The sequence below is a fragment of the Muntiacus reevesi genome, chromosome 1 (genome assembly GCF_963930625.1).
Source record: "Muntiacus reevesi chromosome 1, mMunRee1.1, whole genome shotgun sequence".
NCBI classification, from domain to species: Eukaryota; Metazoa; Chordata; class Mammalia; order Artiodactyla; family Cervidae; genus Muntiacus; species Muntiacus reevesi.
The window spans coordinates 111,313,441-111,335,106 of NC_089249.1; the positions used below are offsets into that span (position 1 = coordinate 111,313,441).

General features: G+C 37.7%; 1 protein-coding gene across 4 annotated transcripts in view; it reads right to left on the reverse strand.

Moving 5' to 3' along the window:
• Nucleotides 1-14,244, reverse strand: part of MTF2 (metal response element binding transcription factor 2) — a 74,733-nt gene extending 60,489 nt beyond the window's left edge. For all 4 annotated transcript variants that reach the window (XM_065908701.1, XM_065908710.1, XM_065908720.1 and 1 more), the window contains exon 1: nucleotides 14,004-14,244. In XM_065908701.1, the coding sequence (XP_065764773.1) occupies nucleotides 14,004-14,008 (5 nt within the window). In that variant the 5' untranslated portion in view covers nucleotides 14,009-14,244. The remainder of the gene's footprint in view (nucleotides 1-14,003) is intronic.
• Nucleotides 14,245-21,666: the final 7,422 nt, after the last annotated feature.

Below are 21,666 nucleotides of genomic sequence, written 5' to 3' on the forward strand. Positions count from 1 at the left end.
GCCATTCAGGTGTGTGTGTATATATGTATGTGTGTGTGTGTATGTGTATATATATGTATATAACCTTTATATAATTATTTTAATTATTTCATAGATTAGCTTAAGAAATAATATTATCAATATTCATGTCACCAAAATTGATTCTATGAGGAAAAAGTATGCTATAAAACTCTAGTGATTCAGAATACACACACATAAACTACTAAAACTAATAAATCAGTTCAGTAAGGTTGCAGAATACAAGATTAACATACAAAAATCAATTGTTTCTATATACTAGCAATGAACAATCAGAAAATGAAATTAAGAAAAAATTTAATTTGCAACAGCACCATAAAGGACAAAATATTTATGGAATAAATCTAACCAAAAGTGGAAAGCTTGTACAATGGAAACTACACAACAACAGAGGCAGGAATTAAATAAGACCTACATCAATGCAAAGTCAACTCATTTAAGTTCACAGATGTTAACACTGTTAAGAAGGCAATATTTCTCAAACTGATCTACACATCTGAAGCAGTACCTATCAATATCCCAGTTGCTTTTTTTTTTGCAGAAACTAACAGATCCTAAAATTCACATGAAGCAAGGAACAAAGAATACCCAAATAACCTTGAAAAAGAATGATAAAACTAGTGTAAGTACTTCGAAATTTCAGAACTTAAAAACAACAGTAATGAAGACATTATGATACAGGCATAAGTACACAAAAATAAATGGGTGGGATGAAATTAAGAATCCAGAAACAAACCATTACATTTATGACTGATCTTTGGAAAGACTGCCAAAACAATTTCATGGAGAAAGAATAGTTTTTTTAACTAATGGCTCTAGGGAACTGGTATTCACATGCAAAAAGAATAAAGCTGGTGCTTCCCTGGTGGCTCAGTGATAAAGAAATACCTGCCAATGCAGGGGACAGGAGTTTGATCCCTAATTCAGGAAAATCCCATATGCCACAGAGCAACTAAGCCCGTGCACCACAACTACTGAAGCCGAAACCCCTAGAGCCTAAGCTCAGCAACGAGAAGCCACTGCGATAAGAAGCCTGTGGATTGCAAGTAGAGTAGCCTCTGCTTCCCACAACTAGAGAAAAGCCCACACAGCTACAAAGACCCAGCAGAGCTGACAAATAATAAAATTAAAAAGAAAAAAAAAAAAAAAAGCTGGATATTTACTTCACACTGTACGCAAAAATTTACACAAAATGGATCACAGATCAAATGTAAGACCTAAAACTATTCTTAGAAAAAAAGCATGTTAGAGTAAATCTTTTGTGACCCTGTGTTAGAAAACAGTTTTAGAAAACAGTTGCTCAGATAACATCAAAAGCACAAGTGAAAAAGGAAAAGGGGATAAATTAAACTTCATCAAAAATCAAAAACTTTTGTGCTTCAAAGGACACCATCAAGTGAAAAGACAACCCACAGAAGAAAATAATTACACATCATACATCTGACAGAGGACTTGTACCCAAAATGTACAAAGAATGCTTACAACTCTCAGTTTAAAAAAAAAGAAAAGAAATAATCCAATTTTTCAAATGGCAAAGGCCCTAAATAGACAGTTCTTCAAAGAAGGTATACAACAGGCCAATAACTATAGGGTTTAAAACATGCTCAACAACATCAACCATCAGGGTAATGCAAATCAAAACCACAATGAGATACAACTGCACATACACTAGCATGGTTTGGTTTTCTGTATTTTTTGGCTGTGCTGGGTCTTTGCTGCAGCAGGCACCCTTTCTCTAGTTGCAGAGCAAGGGCTCTAGAGCTTACAGGCTCAGCAGCTGCAGCACTCAGGCTTCTCTTGTAGCAGTGCATGGGACTCTCCAGTGGCCGAGCACAGGCTCAGTATTTACAGCATGGGGACTATAGCTGTGCTGTGCAGGTTTAGTTGCCCCACAACATGTGGGATCTTAATTCCTAAACGAAGGATTGAATCCGCATCCCCTGCAATGGAAGAAGGATTTTTAACCACTGGACCAACAGGTAAGTTCCCACAAGGATGTTTATAGTCAAGAAGACAGACAAGTACAAGCAAGGATGTAGAGAAACTGAACCCTCATTGTTGCTGCTGAGGCTATAAAGGGTGCAGGGCCTTTGGAAAATGGTTTGGCAGTTCCTCAAAACTTTAAACAGAGGTACCATCTGACCCAATAATTCCACTCATAGCGACATACCTAAAAGAGAAATGGAAGCACGTGTCCACACAAACCCTGCGTATGTATGTTTATAGTAGCATTATTCCTAGTAGCCAAAAAGTGGGGGGAAAAAAAACAATGTCCAGGGACTTCCCTGGTGATCCACTGCCTAAGACTCTGCACGTCCAACGCAGGGGACCCAGGACTGATTCCTGGTCAGGAAACTAGCCTCAGCTAAGAGTCTGCATGCCACAACTGAAGATCCCACAAGCTGCAACAAAGATCAAAGATTCCATGTGTGGCAACTGACTCAGTGCAGTTAGCTAGCAAATAGTCTAAAAATATACACAGAAAAAAATAAAAAATGTTACATCCAAAAACTGAAAACATGATGATGTAAAAAAGGAACAATCAGAATCCACAAACAAGCTCCTAGAAGTAAAAAATAAGATTTAAGAAAAGTTTAATTGAACAGGAAAAATAAGTCAATAAAAATATTCCAGATTATTGGGGAGTGAGAGTGGGGAATAGAGTAAATGATCAAGAAAATGGACAATATAAAAGAAAAGAGGCCATCAACCAAGAGATAATGCACAGGACAAAAAAAAATTTTGACCCGTGTGGATATATATTTTCATCTCTAAAAACCAGGTCTACTTTCATGTCAATGTATAGCAAAAACCATCACAATACTATAAAGTAATTATCCTCCAATTAAAATCAATAAATTTTTAAGAATTACACAGCCCCCTCCAAAAAAAAAATCAGGTCTACTCTATACACTGCTCTGTAATAAGCATTTAAAAAAAATTTTAATGGTAATTTGAAACATCTTTTCCTATTTAGAAACACATTTCCACAGCACTTTATTTTTTTTAGTTAATATTTATCTTTCATTGAGATACAACTGACATATGCTATACTAGTTTCAGGTATACAATATGATTTGATATTTGTATATATTTTGAAATAACAATAAAAGTTTAGTTTAACATCAGTTAGCAATAAGTCTAGTTAACATCAGCTACAATCTTTTTTCTTGTATGAGAACTTTTTTAACTTCTACTCTCTTAGCAACTTTCAAATATGCAATACAGTATATTAATTATAAGTCACTATGCTGTACTTTATTTTATGAAGTTTGTACATTTTGACCTCCTTCACCCATTTTGTCCAGCCCATACCCATAGCCCACAACTCTGGCAACCATCAATCTGTTCTCTGTATCTATGAGCTTAAGTTTTTTGGTTGCTATTGTTGTTTTAGTTTATACAATATCTGTCTTTCTCTGACTTATTTCACTAAGCATAATGCCCTCAAGATCCAATCATTATGCTGTCACAAATTGCAAGATCTCATTCTTTTTAATGGTTGAATATTTTATTATACACACACCTACACAACCCTATCTCATTTTCTTTATCCATTCATCCATTGACAGGTACTCAGGTTGTTTCCAAGTCTTTGCTATTATAAATATAATGCTGCAATGAACACGGGAGGTATACACAGTTGACTCCTGAACAAGTTGGGGGTTAGAGGCACCAACCAACCCCCATGCCAATGCACAGTCAAAAATCTGGGTGCTCCTATCTCTGACTCAAAAACAAAGGAACTGATAACTCAAAGTCAGTAAGCTGAAAGAGTCTTGGATAGAACTATAATCAAACTCTAGTTCATCTGATTCCACATTTTGTGATCTCTAATCAAACAAACTTTCCCCCAACACTTAGTTAACTTAAAAATCTATAAAGTAAAAATACAGGTACTCTATTTATTGAAAAAAATCCACAGATGGGAGGAATCCACACACTTCAAACCTGTGTCCTTTTAGGTCAACTGTGTACCATTTCGAGTTATTGCTCCCATTTTCTTGAAATAAATATCCCAGAAATGGAATTGCTAGATCATATGGTAGTCCTGTTTTTAATTTTTTGAGGAACCTTTATACTATTTTTCACAGATGGCTGCACCAATTTACATTCCCACCAACAGTGCACCAAGGATTCCCTTTCTCTACATCCTCACCAATACTTGTTATTCGTCTTTTTGGTAACAGTCAATCTAACAGATGTGAGGGATTATTTTTAAAATAATAATAAAAGGAAATTTGAAAAGACCTTGATGCTGGGAAAGATTGAAGGCAGGAGAAGGGGACGACAGAGGATGAGACAGTTGGATGGCATTACCGACTCAACGGACCTGAGTTTGGGTAAACTCCAGAAGTTGGTGATGGACAGGGAGGCCTGGCATGCTGCGGTCCATGGGGTCGCAGAGTCGGACACGACTAAGCAACTGAACTGAACTGAAAGGAAATTTCCTGACCTGAAAGGAAATTTCCCAAGGTGGAAAGACAGAAATCTTCAAAATGATAAAACTTTCAAGGTACCGATTTTCAAAAATCCTAAATTCACATGAAACTACATAACAGTGAAAACAGAAGACTCAATAAACTTCGGAAGAGAAAAATCAAGTTACTTACAAAAGAATGAGAATCAGAATTAGACTTAAGAAAAACACTAAATTCTCTAAGACAATGAATTGCCTCAGAATTGTGAAGAAAAATAATGTTCAAACTAGAATCCCAATCAACCAAACTAAATTTGAAAAATTGAAAGCATATAAAATAAATGTTAAGATCTTAAACCAATGTTTGAGGATTTGGCTCTAGTAAGTGAGGAAATATCCTCTAAAAAAGAAAAATCATGAGATGCAAGAAATAGGACACCCAATCCAAGAGAGCAACATAGAGAATCCCCACAATGGAAGCCACGAAAAAAATCTATAGAGCAACCAGTCTGGATTACAAAAAGGGAAAAAAAAAATTAAGACTGAAAAGGAATGTAAAGATAACAAAATTTAAGCAGTGGAAAGTGGAAGAGAAATCAAAGCAAAGGAAGAAACTTTTTAACCTGCCTTACAGTAGAGGAATAAAGTCTAAAGCTGACAGAATGTGAAAGGTTTACTTACGTTTAAAGAACTAACCAACAGAAAACCCAAAACTGGAAAGGAGAAAAGAGATGTAGGGCATAAGTGAACTGAATCTTTATCGCAGCAGGAATATCTTTATCCAGCAAGATGTCTAAAGTGAACAAATCAAATAGCATAAAAAGTATCATTTAGCATTATGGAAATAATGAGGAGAACAAAGGAATGTAACACTTAAAAAGAAAGCAATCCCCTCACACAACAGGACTCAGAAGGCCTGAAGACTGTAGTTTCTTATTTTAAATCCTTCTGTTTCTGTACTCTGATACTTTTAGTCAACTACATGCATTACCCAACGAAAGGAAATTTATAAGTGTTGAGCATAAATGAAAAACAAACTTAGAAATAAGGCAATGAGACTTAAAAAATCATTTTTGGTAGCTGTCAGGGTGACAGAATACTTTTTAAAGTTTTTTTCATATTTAAATTTTCTATAAGTATATATATATAATATCTAATAATAAAACTAAATGACAGCTGAAGTTGAAACTATTTTTCAAAGAGCTTGACTACATAGAAAAGAGAAGGCTACAAACATCTGGATGAGGATACAAGGTTGAGGTGAATGCCTTTTTCCTTTCTTAAGTATGAAGAGTCTTGACCGTTTTTCTAATATGAAAGGAAGATACCAAAAGACAACTGAAAACACAAGTCAGAGAAATTGAATCTTTAAGGGAAAGACTAGCCTTGAACCAAAAAAGATACATTTCCTCTGATGTGAGGATGGGTACACTTACAGTTAAGCTGGTAGATATGAACAGCAGAAGCTGAAGCAGGTCATGTTTGAGAGCCTCAAGTTTTTTCCAAGAATTGACAAAAATCTGTCTAAGGAGAGCTGGTTAGGAATGCTAATCACCATGCAATGCAAAAAACCACCCTAACTCCCTAAAGAAACAATAGATTGGAATAGAAAGTCTCAAGGTATGGACCCTAGGGATCTACAAGGTCTACAAAGTCATAGCTAGTTTCAAAATAATATTGAGACATATTTGCCTTTTTCACTCATTCTCTCACAACTGTACGGTGTTATTTTCCAGAGGTTAAATGTTATATGATGATTCACTCTCAAGATTAATGGGATATATACATAAGTATTCTCATTTTTAAATTTTCTTAGTTTTAATTTATAATCAGTAAATATTAAGAGATGATTCTTGAAAAATTTCTTGTGATTCTCAATAATTAAGAGTGTAAAGGGGGGAATACTTCTCTGGTGGTTCAGTGGTCAAGAATACACCTTCCAATGCAGGAACTCGGGTTCCATCCCTGGTTGGGAAGCTAGGATTCCACATGACTCAGGGCAACTAAGCCCTCGAACTGCAACTAGAGAGCTCCTGAGCCATGCCTCAACTAAGACCCCATGCTGCCAAAAATAAACAAATATTTTTATTTATTTATTTATATAAATATTTTTTAAAGGGAGGGGGGAGTGTAAAGGGCTCCTGAGACCAAAAAATTTGAGAATCACTGCACCAGTGAATACTACAAGAATATTCTAAATTTTTAATCTTTGCAAATGACCACTTTTGTTTGTTCCTCTCTAAATGAACAGCAAAAACTCTTGAAACAAAAAAAACAAAAAAAAAAGAAAAAGGAAAAACATTATATTCTGCAGCCTGTTTTTGAAAAAGAAAAATCTAAGAGATAGATTGAGACATAAAGTGGAAAATACTGTGATACCTAGAAAAAACATAAAAGAGGACACTCAGGAAAAACTTGATTTGGGGAAGGATTCAACTCCCCTTGACAATTCTCATCAACCCAAAGGAAAACCAGTGCCCACTGTTATCATTATAACCTAGAACTTTATTTTAGTTAAGAAGTTCCTAGTAGGTCATTTACTTCCTAGCTAATGAAAGAAAAAAAAAAAAAAAAAACCCTCCTTATAATATCCCTAAATAAGTGGATGATCTAGCCTCTGTTTAAATGTTTCCCTGAGAAGAGAATTCTCTAATTCATAGCACCTAAATGCAATTTTACAAAATATTTAACAGTTCACAAAGTCCCCAGTCTGTTACAAAGTTCCATTAACTACTTTATTAACCTCTTAAAATATTTCAAATGAGTATGATGGAAACAGTACTAAAATATTTTTCAAGTATGAAAAACATGTCTATTATTAGTCTTCCCTTTGTAAGCTCTTAGTAATGTTTTAATAAGAACTGGTAAGTTTCTAAACTTGATCCCAGAACAAAATTCAGTACTTCTTAACCCTGGCTGCAAAACAAAATCAAGTGTGAAAAATTTTTAAACACAAAAATATACAAAAACTTGCACCAAATTTCTCAAATCAGAATCTCCAGGGTGTGAGTTCTAGGAAACTGGTCTTTGTTTTAGTTTGGTTTTTCAGTTCTATGGGTGCTCATCTAACATGAGTTAGCAGCACTGGTCATCCCAAAATACCAAGAGCTGGTATTTTTCAAATTTAATATGGTTTTTAAAAATTCAACATTTGGTTCAGTAACACTTCTAAAAATATTATATTCAACAGGGTACATGGCAGTTTAGCTAACAAGTCTGAAGCTACATAATTATGAATAGGGCAAAATATATTATTCATTATTTGACATACTCATCATCTGGAGAGGAAAGTTGTAGAGGGTGTTTTTAATATATAGGTTTCATCATAGGTATTTCTCTTGTTCTATACAACTCTTCAGGAAAAAGATTTTGGAAAATAATACTAAACAATTACATTGCACCTAGAATTTTTAAAGCGCTTTCTCCTTTATTGTCCTTCCTGACCCTCCCAGATATCCCATGAATAACACCTGTGGGTAACATCCCTGTTTCACAAGTAAAGAAACTAAAACTGCTGCAGAGTTAGTAGATTAGTTAGTAGATTAAACAAAAACCCAAATCTTCTGAATGTACATTCAGTACTTCCCAGTAGACAACTGTGTCTTTCCACCTCAACTCCCCACTACAACCTACAAAAATTGTGGGAGCTTTATCTGCAATATAAACTTCACTAGTAAGAGTAGAGAAAAACAAAAGTTGACTATTTTTAGAATCTGACCAACTGAAACCAAACCAAATCTGACCTCGTCTTGTTATACCTGATTTGGTCCACTTTTGTCCCCCTAATTTTTATTTTTTAATCAAACATTTTAGTTTGAGATAATTGTATTTTATAAGCAGCTGTAAGAAATAACAGGTTCTGTGTAACTCTATTCAATGGTAGCATCTTTGAAAACTTCAGAATATCACAAGCAAAAATAGTAACATCAATACAGTCAAGATACTAATATTTCCATCATTAATAGGATCCCTCACATTATCTTGTTCCCCTCATTTTTATATCCTCATCCCTCACATTATCTTGTTCCCCTCATTTTTATATCCTCATCCCTCACATTATCTTGTTCCCCTAATTTTTATATCCTCATCTTAGGGAACATTTGGAAGTAAACATGCTAGAGTTCACGGGCCACAAAGACTGAGCGACTGAACAACTCATTAAGCCCCTATCAGTTTTATCCATTCAAAGTAACAGAACTGACTTCACAAGCCATTAAAAAAAACCTTTATGTTACACCCTTAAAGTGTTGGTTAGGACTGTCACCACATAATGTTAAGATTCTTAAGCCACTACTATAATATCCCTTGTAGAATGGGATTTTTCAATCTAAGACTGCAGTTACAGTTTTATGAAACAAAAATTTTAATAGATATGCATACTGCCAAGATTCCAGTATTCATATTAGGTAAATTATATAAATTAAAGTGAACAGTAATTAGGGAGACAGAGGAGCCTGAGAAAGACTACAGGTGAGCTTCCTAGAAAGAAAAAAATATTTTGTGATACCATGATAGAAATATATACAGTTATATCCATTTGTCAAAACTGTACTGGAATTAGGGAATGGTTTCTTAGGTATGACATCAAAAGCACAAGCAAGGGACTTCCCTGATAGCTCAGTGGTTAAGAATCCAATGCAGGAGGCATGAGTTTGATCCCCCATCCACGAAGATCCCACATGCTGCAGAGCAACTAAGCCCAAGCTCCACAACTACTAAGCCAACACTCCAGAGGCCAGAAACCTTACATACCTAGCCCACATGCTGCAACTACTGAAGCCCAGGCGCCCTAGAGCCCATGCTCCACAAGAGAGGCCACCGCAATGAGAAGCTGGCACACCTATCTAGAGAAAAGCCTCAGCAGCAATGAAGACTCAGCACAGCCAAAAAATGATAATAACAACGAAAAAAAGCACAAGCAAAAAAGAAAAAGGGGATAAATTAAACATCTTCAAAATTGAAAACTTTTGTGCTTCAGTGGGTATCATTAAGTGAAAAGACAACCCACAGGAGATAACATCATACATTTGATAAGGGACTTGGATTCAAATATACAAAGAATGCTTACAACTCTCACTAAAAAGAGAATCCAATTTTTTTAAATAGGCAAAAGACCTGACTAGGCAGTTATTCAAACAAGATATACCACAGCCCAAATAACTACAGGGTTTAAAACATGCAACAACATTAGCCATCAGGATAATGCAAATCAAAACCACAATGAGATACCACTGCACACCCAGTAGGATGGTTATAATCAAAAAGACAAGTATAAGCAAGGATATGGAGAAAAGGGAACCCCTGTAGTTGCTGGTGAGGCTATATAAAAGGGTCCAGGGCCTTTGGAAAATGGTTTGGCAGCTCCTCAAAACAGAGGTCATCTGACCCAGTAAGTCCACTCATAGAAATGGAAGTACCTAAAAGAAATGGAAGTACATGTCTATACAAACCCTGCATATGTATGTGTATGGTAGCATTATTCATTAATAGCCAAAAAGTGGGGCTAAAACAATGTCAACGAACTGATGAATGAATAAATAAACTGTAGTATGTCCATACAATGAAATATATTTTAACCATAAAAAGGAAGTACTTACTACAAGTGCTACAACATGGATATACCTTAAAAACATCATAATGGGTGAAAAGTAGCCAAACGCAAAAGGCCCCAAAAATGTATGATTCCACTCATATGAAATATTCAAGATAGGCAAAATACAAACACAGAAAGATTAGTGGTTGTCCAGGATAGGGGCAGGGAAGAATAAAGAGTGACTAGTAATGAATACAGACTTTCATTTTGGGGTAAGGAAAACGTTCTGAAATTAGATAATGGTGACGGCTGCACAACTCAATATACTAAAAATCACTGAATTGTAAAAGGGTACATACATGTGAATTATGTATGCGTGCATGCTAAGTCACTTCAGTCGTGTCCAACTCTTTGCAACCCCGTGGACCTAGCCCCCCAAGCTCCTCTGTCCATGCGATTTCCTAGGCAAGAATACTGAAGTGGGTTGCCTTTTCTTCCTCCAGGGGATCTTTCCAACCCAAGTACCAAACCCACACCTCCTGAGGTTCCTGCACTGCAGGTGGACTTTTTACCACTGAGCCACCAGAGAAGCCCAAAATGCTGCCTCTCCCTTATGACTGAGTGCCTGCCCGCTAAGACACTTCAGGCATGTCTGACTCTTTGCAACTCTATAGATTGTAGCCCGCCAGGTTTCTCTGTCCATGGGATGGAGAATCCTATGGATTCTTGTTGCCATGCCCTCCTCCAAGTAATCTTCCCAACCCAGGGATGAACCCACGTCTCCTATGTCTCCTACATGAGCAAGCATGTTTTCTACCGCTACCCCACCTGGGAAGCTTCCAGGTGTGTGTATATATATAAAAAAACATGCATTATATCTCAAGCTATTAAAGTGTAGAGTTAATATCTGCATTTCAGTAAGTACAAATTTGCTATCAAAAAGCTCATTATACTTCTGTTCACTTTATGTGTTTGAAATTTTATGTGTAAAAATAACAAATTATTTTAAATAGCAAAGTAAACTAATTTTCCTAAAATCCATTTCTGTTGTTTTTGACAAAAGAAAAAGAATCTTGTATCTTAAAAAAAACAAGAGACATTGCTACCTTCATTGTGCTTTTCCAATGTTATGTGAAAACAGATAAATGACAGAAGACATGGTATGTGCAAAGTGAAGATTACTTCACCTTAAAAAGGTATAAAGAGAATGTGAATCCCCTCAGTTCAAAGATAGTTCCTTACCCTTGGGTTCCTGTGGTTTCCATGGTTAATGGGTGTGACAATTCCTAATAAACCGATGCAATAATACTGTGCTGTCCCATACAGCAGTCACATATGGCCACTTTAATTTTAGTTTAAATGAAGTATACTAAATTATAAATTCAATTATCAGCCTCACCAGTTACATTTCTGGTGTTCAACACCAATGGGCCTATGGCTACCATACTGGACACAGCAGATATAGACAGCTGCCATCACTGCAGAAAGTTCCACTGGAGAACACTACTGAAACACATTAAAAAACATCCACAGAGAAACTATCATAGTCCAATTTAGGGTTGTGATGCTGTATTTTGAGCTTCCCAGGTGGCACTAGTGGTAAAGAACCCGACTGCCAATGCAGAAGATGTAAAAGATGAGGGTCAGATCCCTGGGTCAGGAAGAGCCCCAGGAAGAGAACACAGCAGTTCACTCCTGCGTTCTTGCCTGGAGAATCCCACGGACAGAGGAGCCCGGCAGGCTCCAGTCCACATGGTCGCAAAGATTCGGGCAGGACTGAAACAACTTAACACACACACACACACACACACACACACACACACACACACACACACGAAACAAATCTTGACGAACAGGGAAAACAAAGCATAATATATCAACAAAGAAATATCATTCATGGAAGTTTCGACTAAAAAAAGCTACAGTTAAATTTTACTTTCAGAATGACCAAGCTATAGATGTTGGCCTTGGCAACTGCTCAGAGGCAAATTTCCCCATCTATTAAACTAGATTATCACTATACTGCCAGTTTCCTAAAGTCAGATGTAAAGATTATGCTGAAATATAAAGCAAAGTATCCTTTCAGTCAAAGATCTAATGAAAAGGTCTATTTATAATCCATGACATCAAAGAGTTTATGACCCATAGAAAAATACACAGAATAAAATTAATTTCCTAATTTGAGTTCTGAGGTAACAGGCATAATTAAAAGCATAATTAAATAAACTTTGTTTCATCTAGATATAATGTTTGGCCAGATGATTTCTATACTTCTACTTCTAAAACTGTGAGTACGCTTCATCCCGGTAGGTGAAGATTTCGTTAATGTCCACTGACATCAATGTGCAGTATCAGGAAACAGGTGCACTCTTAATTCAAATATTTTAAAATATTTTTAGCACTTAAAAAAAATGGAGGTGAACAAATTTTAAATGTGAATTCAAATAGATTTTTATATTTAGAAACCTAAAAAAAAAACAAAAACAAAAAGCTTCACCTTATAGTCCCTTCCCAAGTTATCACTACAAACGTTTGGAGGGTGAAAAACATTCCAAATATCAAAGGATCGAACCGGGGGCTCCCGCATTGCAGGCGGATTCTTTACCAGCTGAGCTCCCAGGGAAGCCTCAAAAATATAACAGAAGTTTAAAATCAGCTCTTTCCTTGCCAAAACTACTGGGCTCTTAAAGCTTAGTCAAAACGGTTCCATTTAAAGCATTTCAAACCTCCATAAAGGTCACTCAATAACCGACGTACACTTTATTTATTTCACACTAAATACTTCTAAATGCACTGTCTTTGCAATCCATTGCCAAAGAAAGAAATTCTCGAGAATGAAAACATGGAAACTGAAACCAGCCTACACCGAAGGTGTACAGAAGGGTCGGTCACCTGGAATCAATCTGAAGGAGAAAGTTACTGCTACCGGAGCATCTGGAGTCAAATCAGGCACTATATACATATTTCTAGTTCTATACTGACCTCACATGGTGCTTTCTTACGTTATACATAGGCCTACCTAGGTTTCTATATTTGAATTAGTAAATGGATTCTATCTTCAACCAAAGTTAAATGTTTTAAAGAACAGAATAGCATTTCATACCCCTTTTCCCATTGTTCACGAACCCTTACAGTTCGTCAAAACACCCCGATAAATCCATCTCATCTGTTCCCTTTAGTTGCTTCCAAAGAAAAATTCGAACAACCAAGGACGCCAGATTGTAAAACACACAGTAAAGAGTCCTGGCACTACTAAAACATGTTAAGAAGTCTTGGCAAATTAGTTAAAATCTCTTAAGCCGTAATTACCTCAGTTGTAAAGTGAATACAACAATACACATCTACATCCGAGTAGGCATTAAGAGTTAGATTTAATTAAACAGAAGAACTGCCTCAGATTTTTGGTGGGCTCCGAATATAAGGTACCTCTCGCCCATCTCACACTTTTCCTTCCACTTCTTCCCTTTAAGTTTGCAGGCTTTGCTCTCAGGCTCTACTTAGTGTTCCCCTTAACCTCACACTCCATCCTGCTCTTCTACTCTATCCCCAGACTCCAATTCCATACAATTTCACCACCCTCCGGTTTCAAGCGGCTACCTCCCTTTGCGCCCTCTAAGGTCCCAGACCACCCCTTCACTCTGGTCCCCACATCTCCCTCAGTCCCCATTTCCTAACGGCTCCTCCCCTTGGTTCCCCACCCCCTCATCACCAGGTTCATCCTGCCCCTCCAACCGTCTCCCGCCCCCAGGTTCCTTCCTGCCCCTCCAAACACAGCTTCCCCGTCTCAATGTTTCATCTTGTTCCTCCAACCGACTTCCCCCAATGCCCTGCTCGCTCCTTTAGTCCCTATTTTCTCCAATACCCAAATGACTACCCCTTTCCATCCATTCTTTTCAAGGCACCCCCATACACATACTGGAGCCCCCACCCCCACTTTGAGCCTCCATCTTTCCCTTTTGCTTCCTTTCTTCCTCCTCCCCACCCCCTCCACCTCCTCCGGAAGAGCCTGGTTCCCAGGCCAAGGTCTCTCACCTCATTCGGTCACTTCAGTGGTGCCAACCGCTTCATACAGGAAAAAACAGCCAATCACGACCCCGTGGGCGCTTTCCTTGCGAGTCCGAGCACTTACTAGGCACCCGCCCCACCGGGCACCCCGCACATACACACGCACAAACCGAGGTCCTGGGGACGAGGGTTGGGGAGGGGTAGAGAGAGCGTTCTTACACCGGCCTCAAACACAGACCACTTCGCTACAACCCTTCGCCATTTTGGTTTCCCGCGGACTGCCGGTGCATTCTGGGAGAGCGGAGCGCCTCCGGTGCCGAATGGCAGCTCTCCAGAGCCGCGAGGGGGCGGGGACTGCGGGGCGAGCGCGGAAGAACACCGCGCTCTGCGTCCGCGGCTAGAGATGAACAAAGAAGGACTCTTTGACTTTGTGGTGGGCTAAGTCCTTCCGCCGCCGGCGCTAACACAATAGTGAACGGTGTTCTCTGGTCTACCGGCGGTCCTGCGGCTGTTTCTGTTACAGAGGAAAGCTTGTGTTCAACTTTCACATTGCATGTTCTGTTCCTGACAAATGGCACGGTACCCCTTACGTCTTGCCCTGCCAATTTTTTTTCTATGGAGAAAATCTCTTACCTTCATCCTGAGGCCTGTTCGAATTTCATTCAGCGGGGAGGAGGCCCGGGACGTCAGAATCACATTTTGTTCCGCGATTATTGTCCAGCTCCAAATTCCTTCCTATCAGGAGGAGATTTTCACACTTTTTTCCCTGACGATGAAAGGTGTCTCTACTTAGCCGCTTTGCAGATCCTTACTAATTGTGGTGGAATCTGAGAATAATTTCGTCCTAAGTGGTTTATTTTGGTAATATAAAACTTTTTTCTACTAGAGCAGACCCTTAGCCTACCAATATTCTGCTGCAGATGTCCCAAGTGACAGAGAGTGAATGCTTGTCTCTGTGACTTCTACTTAGATAAAACCCAACTCCTCTTAATAGCCACATGTGGTACCTTTGTTTATAACTGTCAAAATACTTAAAAAATCATTTTTAATTTTTGTCTCATTACTTCACAGAGATAATTAGTACCATGTTTTCCCGTCTTAGAAAACAGCTCAATCTATCTGCTCCCGTTCAAGTTTCATTTTTATGATAACCTTCTCATAAATTTGTCTTCAATCCCCTTCACACTTTTGGTTGAATAGAGTTTAACTTTTTTTTTAAAGGTATACTTGCTGTGCAGCTAAGCCTAATCACAGAACATCAGTTTTAGAGAACATTTGGTCTAAATTCCCCTCAACAATTCTCTCAAGTGGTCATCAAGCCTCAGCTTCAACATCTTGTAGTGGTTCAGTACCTCGGAGGCAGTCATTTCGTTTTCATAAACGCTAATAATTAGAAAGTCTGTCCTTTTATAAATGTACAATCTGCCTTCCTATAATTTCCACTTATTGGTCTAACTTTTAGCTTCTTTAGCCACAGTTCTGATCTTTTCTACATTAGAGAAGTCAACGATGCCTGTCTTTTTGGGGGGGGGGGAATTTTCTTTTTCCCTATGTAAACATATGAGTACAAAAGTGCAATCATTTCATTTTAGGAAGCCAGGTACTCAGGGAATCGAAGGCAGTGAGGGAGTCACAGTAAAATGCAAAGAATTTCTGTAACTGTGGTCTCAGAAATTGCTGCTAAGTAAGCAGTGTGCCATGGATTAGAACCTTAAGAAGAAACAAATGTGGAACCTCTCAGAAGTACAAAGCAAAACAACTCCAGTCAGAGTAAGCTGTACTCTTGATTGTTATGTATTTCTCTGATGGTCATACGGGTTACTGACAAAAATTCTGGTTCTCCTTTCTTCCAGACACAGAGTAAAATTGCATTTTATTGCACCTAGAGTTAGGTATGGCTGTGTAACTCATTTTCATCAATAAAATGAAAGAGAAAATCAATCACTTTCTAGGAAAATCTTTAAGAGGCAGTTGCACATCCCCTCCTGCTTGCTGTGGTGATCCTGGAAGCATGTGTTGTGATGGAATATCTTTCATTTTGGGTCCCTAAATGAAAAGAGCAGAGACTAACATTGTACAACCATCACCACAGTCCAGTTTTAGAAGATTTTGACCACCCTAAAAAAATCCATTATGCCCATTTATAATCAATCCTTATTCCAACTCCTAACCCCAGACAATCTGTTACCTGTTGCTGTAGATTTGCCTTTTCTGGTCATTTCGTATAAATGGACTGAAACAATGTGTAGGCTTTTGGTCTCACCTCTTTCACTCAGCACAATGTTTTTGAGGTTCATCCGCATTGTACCATGTGTCCCTAGTTCTTTCCTTTCTATTGTTGAATAGTACCCCACTGTATGAATGTATTCTGTTATCCATTCACCAGTTTGGGGCTACTATGAATAATCTGCTATGAATGTTTGTGTACAACTCTTGTGTAGATACTTGTTTTTGTTTTTCTTTGATAGATTCCTACAAGTGGAATTGCTGCGTTGTATAGTTAGTTTATATTAAACTTTTTAAGATACTGCCAAACTGTTTTCCAAAATGTGAGCAGGAAAAGTGTGTGGGCGGGTTCTGATTTCTTCACATCCTCACGAGTATTTGTTATTGTTTATCTTTTTTATTTTACTCTTCCAGTGGGAATGAAGTAGTTCCTCATAATGATTTCAATCTGATTTTCCATTATGTCTAGTAATGTTGAGCATCTTTTCATGTTCTTATTAGCCTTTCCTACATCTTTTTTGGTGAAGCATATATTCAAATCTTTTACCCACTTTCTAACTGTATTGTTTGTCTTTTTTCAAGTTATAAGAAGTCTATATATATCCTGGATACAAATCCTTTATCAGATACATGATTAGCAAATATTTTTTCCCAGTCTATGGTTTGTCTTTTCATTTTCTTAGTTGTATCTTTTGAAGCACTAAAGTTTCTTAATTTTGATGAAATCCAGTGTAATTTTTTTCAATGCCATATGCTTTCTTTAAAATTTTTATTTACTTCTTTAGTTGAAGGATAATTGCTTTACAGAATTTTGTTGGTTTCTGCCAAACATCAACATAAATCAGCCATAGGTATACATATATCCCCCAGTCTTGAACCTCCCTCCCGTCTTCCTCTCCATCCCACCCCTCTAGGTTGCTACAGAGCCTCTGTTTGAGTTCCCTGAGTCATATGGCAAATTCCCATTGGTTATCTGTTTTATGAACAGTAATATAAGTTTCCATGTTATTCTCTCCATACATCTCACCCTTTCCTTCCTCCTCCCCACCCCCATGTACATAAGTCTGTTCTCTGTGTTTGTGTCTCTATTGCTGCCCTGAAGAAAATTTCGTTAGTACTATCTTTCTGGATTCCATATATATGCATAGTATGTGATATTTATCTTTCCCTTTCTGACTAACTTCACTCTGTATAATAGACTCTGGGTTCATCCACCTAATTAAAACAGACTCAGATGCATTCCTTTTTATGGATGAGTAATATTCCATGCCGTATGCTTTCAATGTTATTTCTAAGAACTGTTTGCCTGACCCAAGATCACGAAGATTTTCTATTATGTTTTCTTCTGAAAATTTTATAGGTTTAGTTCTTACGTTTAAGTCTACAATCCATTTGAGTTAATTTTTGTGTACACTGTGAGATATAGGCCTGTATTCATCTTTTTGAATGTAGATATTTAGAGATATAAACTATTGTTACATTAAGCCACTGCAATTTGGAATTGTCTGCCACCCAGAATATTTTGGTTTACTCTGACTGAAACAGTCCAGATGTCTTAATAGGTAACACAACTCAATAATAGCATTTAGCTCTCTACTGTATTCAAAGCCAAAAATTAAAAATGCAAAAATTAAAATATTAGGTAACTCTCAAATTTTGTAAAAATTTATAATTTATAATTGAAAAATCACAAGGAATATATAAGCTTAAGAGCTCTCAATTATTAGCTATCACTCTTTGTGGGGGAAAAGCTAGAAGACCTTTTGCATTGTTCATTGTGCAGAGATAGAAATGCAAATAAGCAGAGAAGTCAAAGAAACGTACCCTTATAGAGTTTGCTTTCACTGGTCTGAAAAGTGAAATGGATCTGAAACTGTACTATTATTCTTCTTTTATCAAGTTATAAGAAGTCTTTATATATCCAGGATACATAAAAAAAGAATGTTTTCATAATAATCATATCAAAAAGATTCGTTAAAATTCCTTTCCTTCTTATCCAAAGTTTAAACATGGCAACCCACTCCAATATTCTTGTCTGGAGAATCCCATGAACAGAGGAGCCTGATGGCCTATTGTCCATGAGAGCACAAAGAATCAGATAGGACTGAGCAACTAACACTTAAAGGATGACGAATATAACATGAACATTACTTTTAAGCTCATTTATTTGTTATAACAGTATATATAGCAAATTTAGACCCTTCATATAATACATCTTTTTTTTAAAACATCTTAAAATATAGTGTGCCCCATCAGTTTATTGCCTACCATTTCAAAATTCACCCTTTATTACATGCTTTGTGAAAATGGGTGTGGCTCTTTTAAATATTTTTCCCTCACCAGCAGCACATACACCTTCCTCAAACTTTTCAAATCAACTTTCCCCTACCCTTATAGTTCAATTGGTAAAGAATTCACCTGCGATGCAGGAGACCCCGGTTTGATTCCTGGGTCAAGAAGATCCACTGGAGAAGGGATAGGCTACCCACGCCAGTATTCTTGGGATTTCCTTGTGGCTCAGCTGGTAAAGAATCCATCCGCAATGTGGGAGACCTGGGTTGGGGATCTCCCCAACCAGGGATCTCCCCTGGAGAAGAGAGAGGCAACCCACTCCAGTATTCTGGCCTAGAGAATTCCATGTACTGTATAGTCCATAGGGTCGCAAAGAGTTGAACACAACTGAGCAACTTTCACTCACTCACTCCCCTACCCTAATCCCAGAAGAATTTGTTGTGCTTCTTTCAAGTGATACTTGTGCTGTCCTGGCAATCAAAATTTAAGGTAAGTGAAAACTGTGTGCAGTCAAAACAAATCACTCAATTCAGAGTCATAAGAGAACCACAGATAGACCAGTGGTTCAGACTCCAGGCTTCTGTTGCTGGGGGCATGGACTGGATTCCTAGGGGAACTAAGATCTTACATGCTGCATGGCACAGAACCCTGCCCCCCCCAAAAAAAAGAGTCATAAGAACTAGGTTCCAATTCATGCTTGTGACACACCTTTGTTATGACACAAGCTTCTGAAAATGAAATCACTGAAAGCTAGGAGAAAGGGGATAAGAGAGAGAGAAAGAATTATCTGTCTTTATCTGCTTTGCTCTGCTATTTCTCCACTGAGTGTTCAAAAATGCAGACAAGGTAAGAGAGAAAGCATAATGTGAAAGGTAGAATAACAAAAGCAGGAACCCTGGAAGGCAAAGTACCTCAGTCACTTTATTAGCTGAATGATCTTGGGCCAGGTTCCTAAACTCTCACAACCTGAGCTTCTTTGTCTGTTCAATGAGGAGGATAAGAATATCAACATTAAAGCTTTATCATTTGGATTAAATGAAAATATGTGTAAAAGTACTTTATTTTTTTCTCTTACAGCAATTATTACATGTCTGACTCCCCTGATTCAACTACGAACTTCTTGAGGGTAGGCGGGCATTACTATTCTTTATATTCCTATTCCTGGAAATATATCTGGACCATATATCTATCTTTATATAAATAAAATTATAAATGGTTATTTATTTAACAATAACTAATAGAAAAACTATGCCATACAGTGTTCAGGACAGGGTACAAGCATATATACCTACAAAGCTGGAGGGCTTAAAGTCTGGGGTAGTGCCATTAATAAGCAACTGAGATACAATACAAATGTACAGAAGTGTGAAAGGGTGTGATGTATGCTAGGAATGAGAACCAATTTAGTGAAACCTAGTGTGAAAGATTGAAAGATGATTGGATCTTATTGTGAGAGACCTCATATGACAAGTGATATCAGTCAAGACTTTTTTTGATTGCAAGGGTCACGACTGTAACCAGAATAAGCCTTGGAAGGGTGGAAACCCTTGCCTTGGTATTGTCTGGAAACAGAAACTAAAAAGATAGAAGGAGCCTCCATCTCTCTCTGTGTCTCTCTCAGACTCTCTCAATCCCCCCACCCCACCCCACCTCTGCTATCTCTCTGTCTCATTTCTTCTTCTCTCTAAATGGTGTTTCAAAAAAAATAAAAAATAAAAAAAAATGGTGTTTCATTCTCTTCCTCTACAAATGGCCTTCGCTGTTTAGTGGGAAAGAGGTCTTTTAGGAAGGTTACATTTTCTATAGCAACCAATTAAGAAAAGGGAATTTTCTCCTTCTGTCTCCTTTCCCCATCCCTACTCCCCACCTTTAGAGTTCCAGCCAGAAAAATCCCAGGGAAGGATTTTGTTGGACTAGTTTTGGGTCACATGCCCAACCTCAACGGTGTGTCATAGGCAAGAAGATGAGATGTTTAACATAAGTTGGATCAATGCCCATCCCTGTAGCCAAAAAAGTGGAGTCTTATTAGCTGCCACCACAAGAGGCAGATAATTGGCCTGGGAAATAAGATGTTTTCCCAAAGGGAAGTTGCTATTTTGAGCTATCAAAATATTTTGAATCTATTAACATGCAATGGAGTTTGAACTTCCAATAATAATAATAATTATTATTATTATTATTATTATTGAATGTTTACCCTCTGCTAAGACATGTGAAAAAGTACTTTACATATGCTATTTTGTTTAATATTCTCAACAACCCTATGAAACAGATATTATCAATTCCTATTTTATAGATGAAGCAATTGAAGTACAGAGAAGATAAGCAAATTGTCTGGGGTCGTACAATAGTAAGTGAAGATTTGAATTCTTTTTTCTTTTTTTTTGGCCACGCCACACCATTTGCAGAATCTTAGTTCTCACACCAGGGCTTGAACCAGGGCCACCACAGTGAAACACCGGGGAAATCCCTGAATCCAGTTTTGTTTGACTCCAGAGACCACTCTTTACTTTTTTCTGTTTTTTTCAAACTTTAAATTTTTTATTTTGTATTGGGGCATAGCCAATTAACAATGTTGTGGTGGTTTCAGGTAAATAGTGAAGGGACTCAGCCATATACATGCATACATCAATTCTCCCCCAGAAACCCCTCCCATCCAAGCTGACACATAACACTGAGTAGAGTTCCATGTGCTATACTCTAAGTCCTTGTTGGTTATCCATTTTAAATATAGCAGTGTGTACATGACCTTCCCAATGTCACCTAACTGTCCCTTTCCCCTGGCAACCGTAAGATCATTTTCTGTGAGTCTCTTTCTGTTTTGTAAGTAAGTTCATTTGTATCATTTCTTTTTAGATTCCACATATAAGGGATGTCATACGATATTTTTCTTCTCTCTCTGACTTCACTCAGTATGACGCTCTGTAGGTGGAGTGTGTGTGTGTGTGTGTGTATGTGTGTGTGTGTGTGTGCTCAGTTGTGTCGGACTCTTTACAACCCCAAGGACTGTAGCCCACCAGGCTCCTCTGTCCATGGAATTTTCCAGGCAAGAATATCGGAGTGGACTGCCATTTCCTACTTCAGGGGATCTTCCGCATCCAGGGATTGAACCCAAGTCTCTTGCATCTCTTTAATCACTCTCCTATATAGAAATAGGAGGATCATCAGAGGA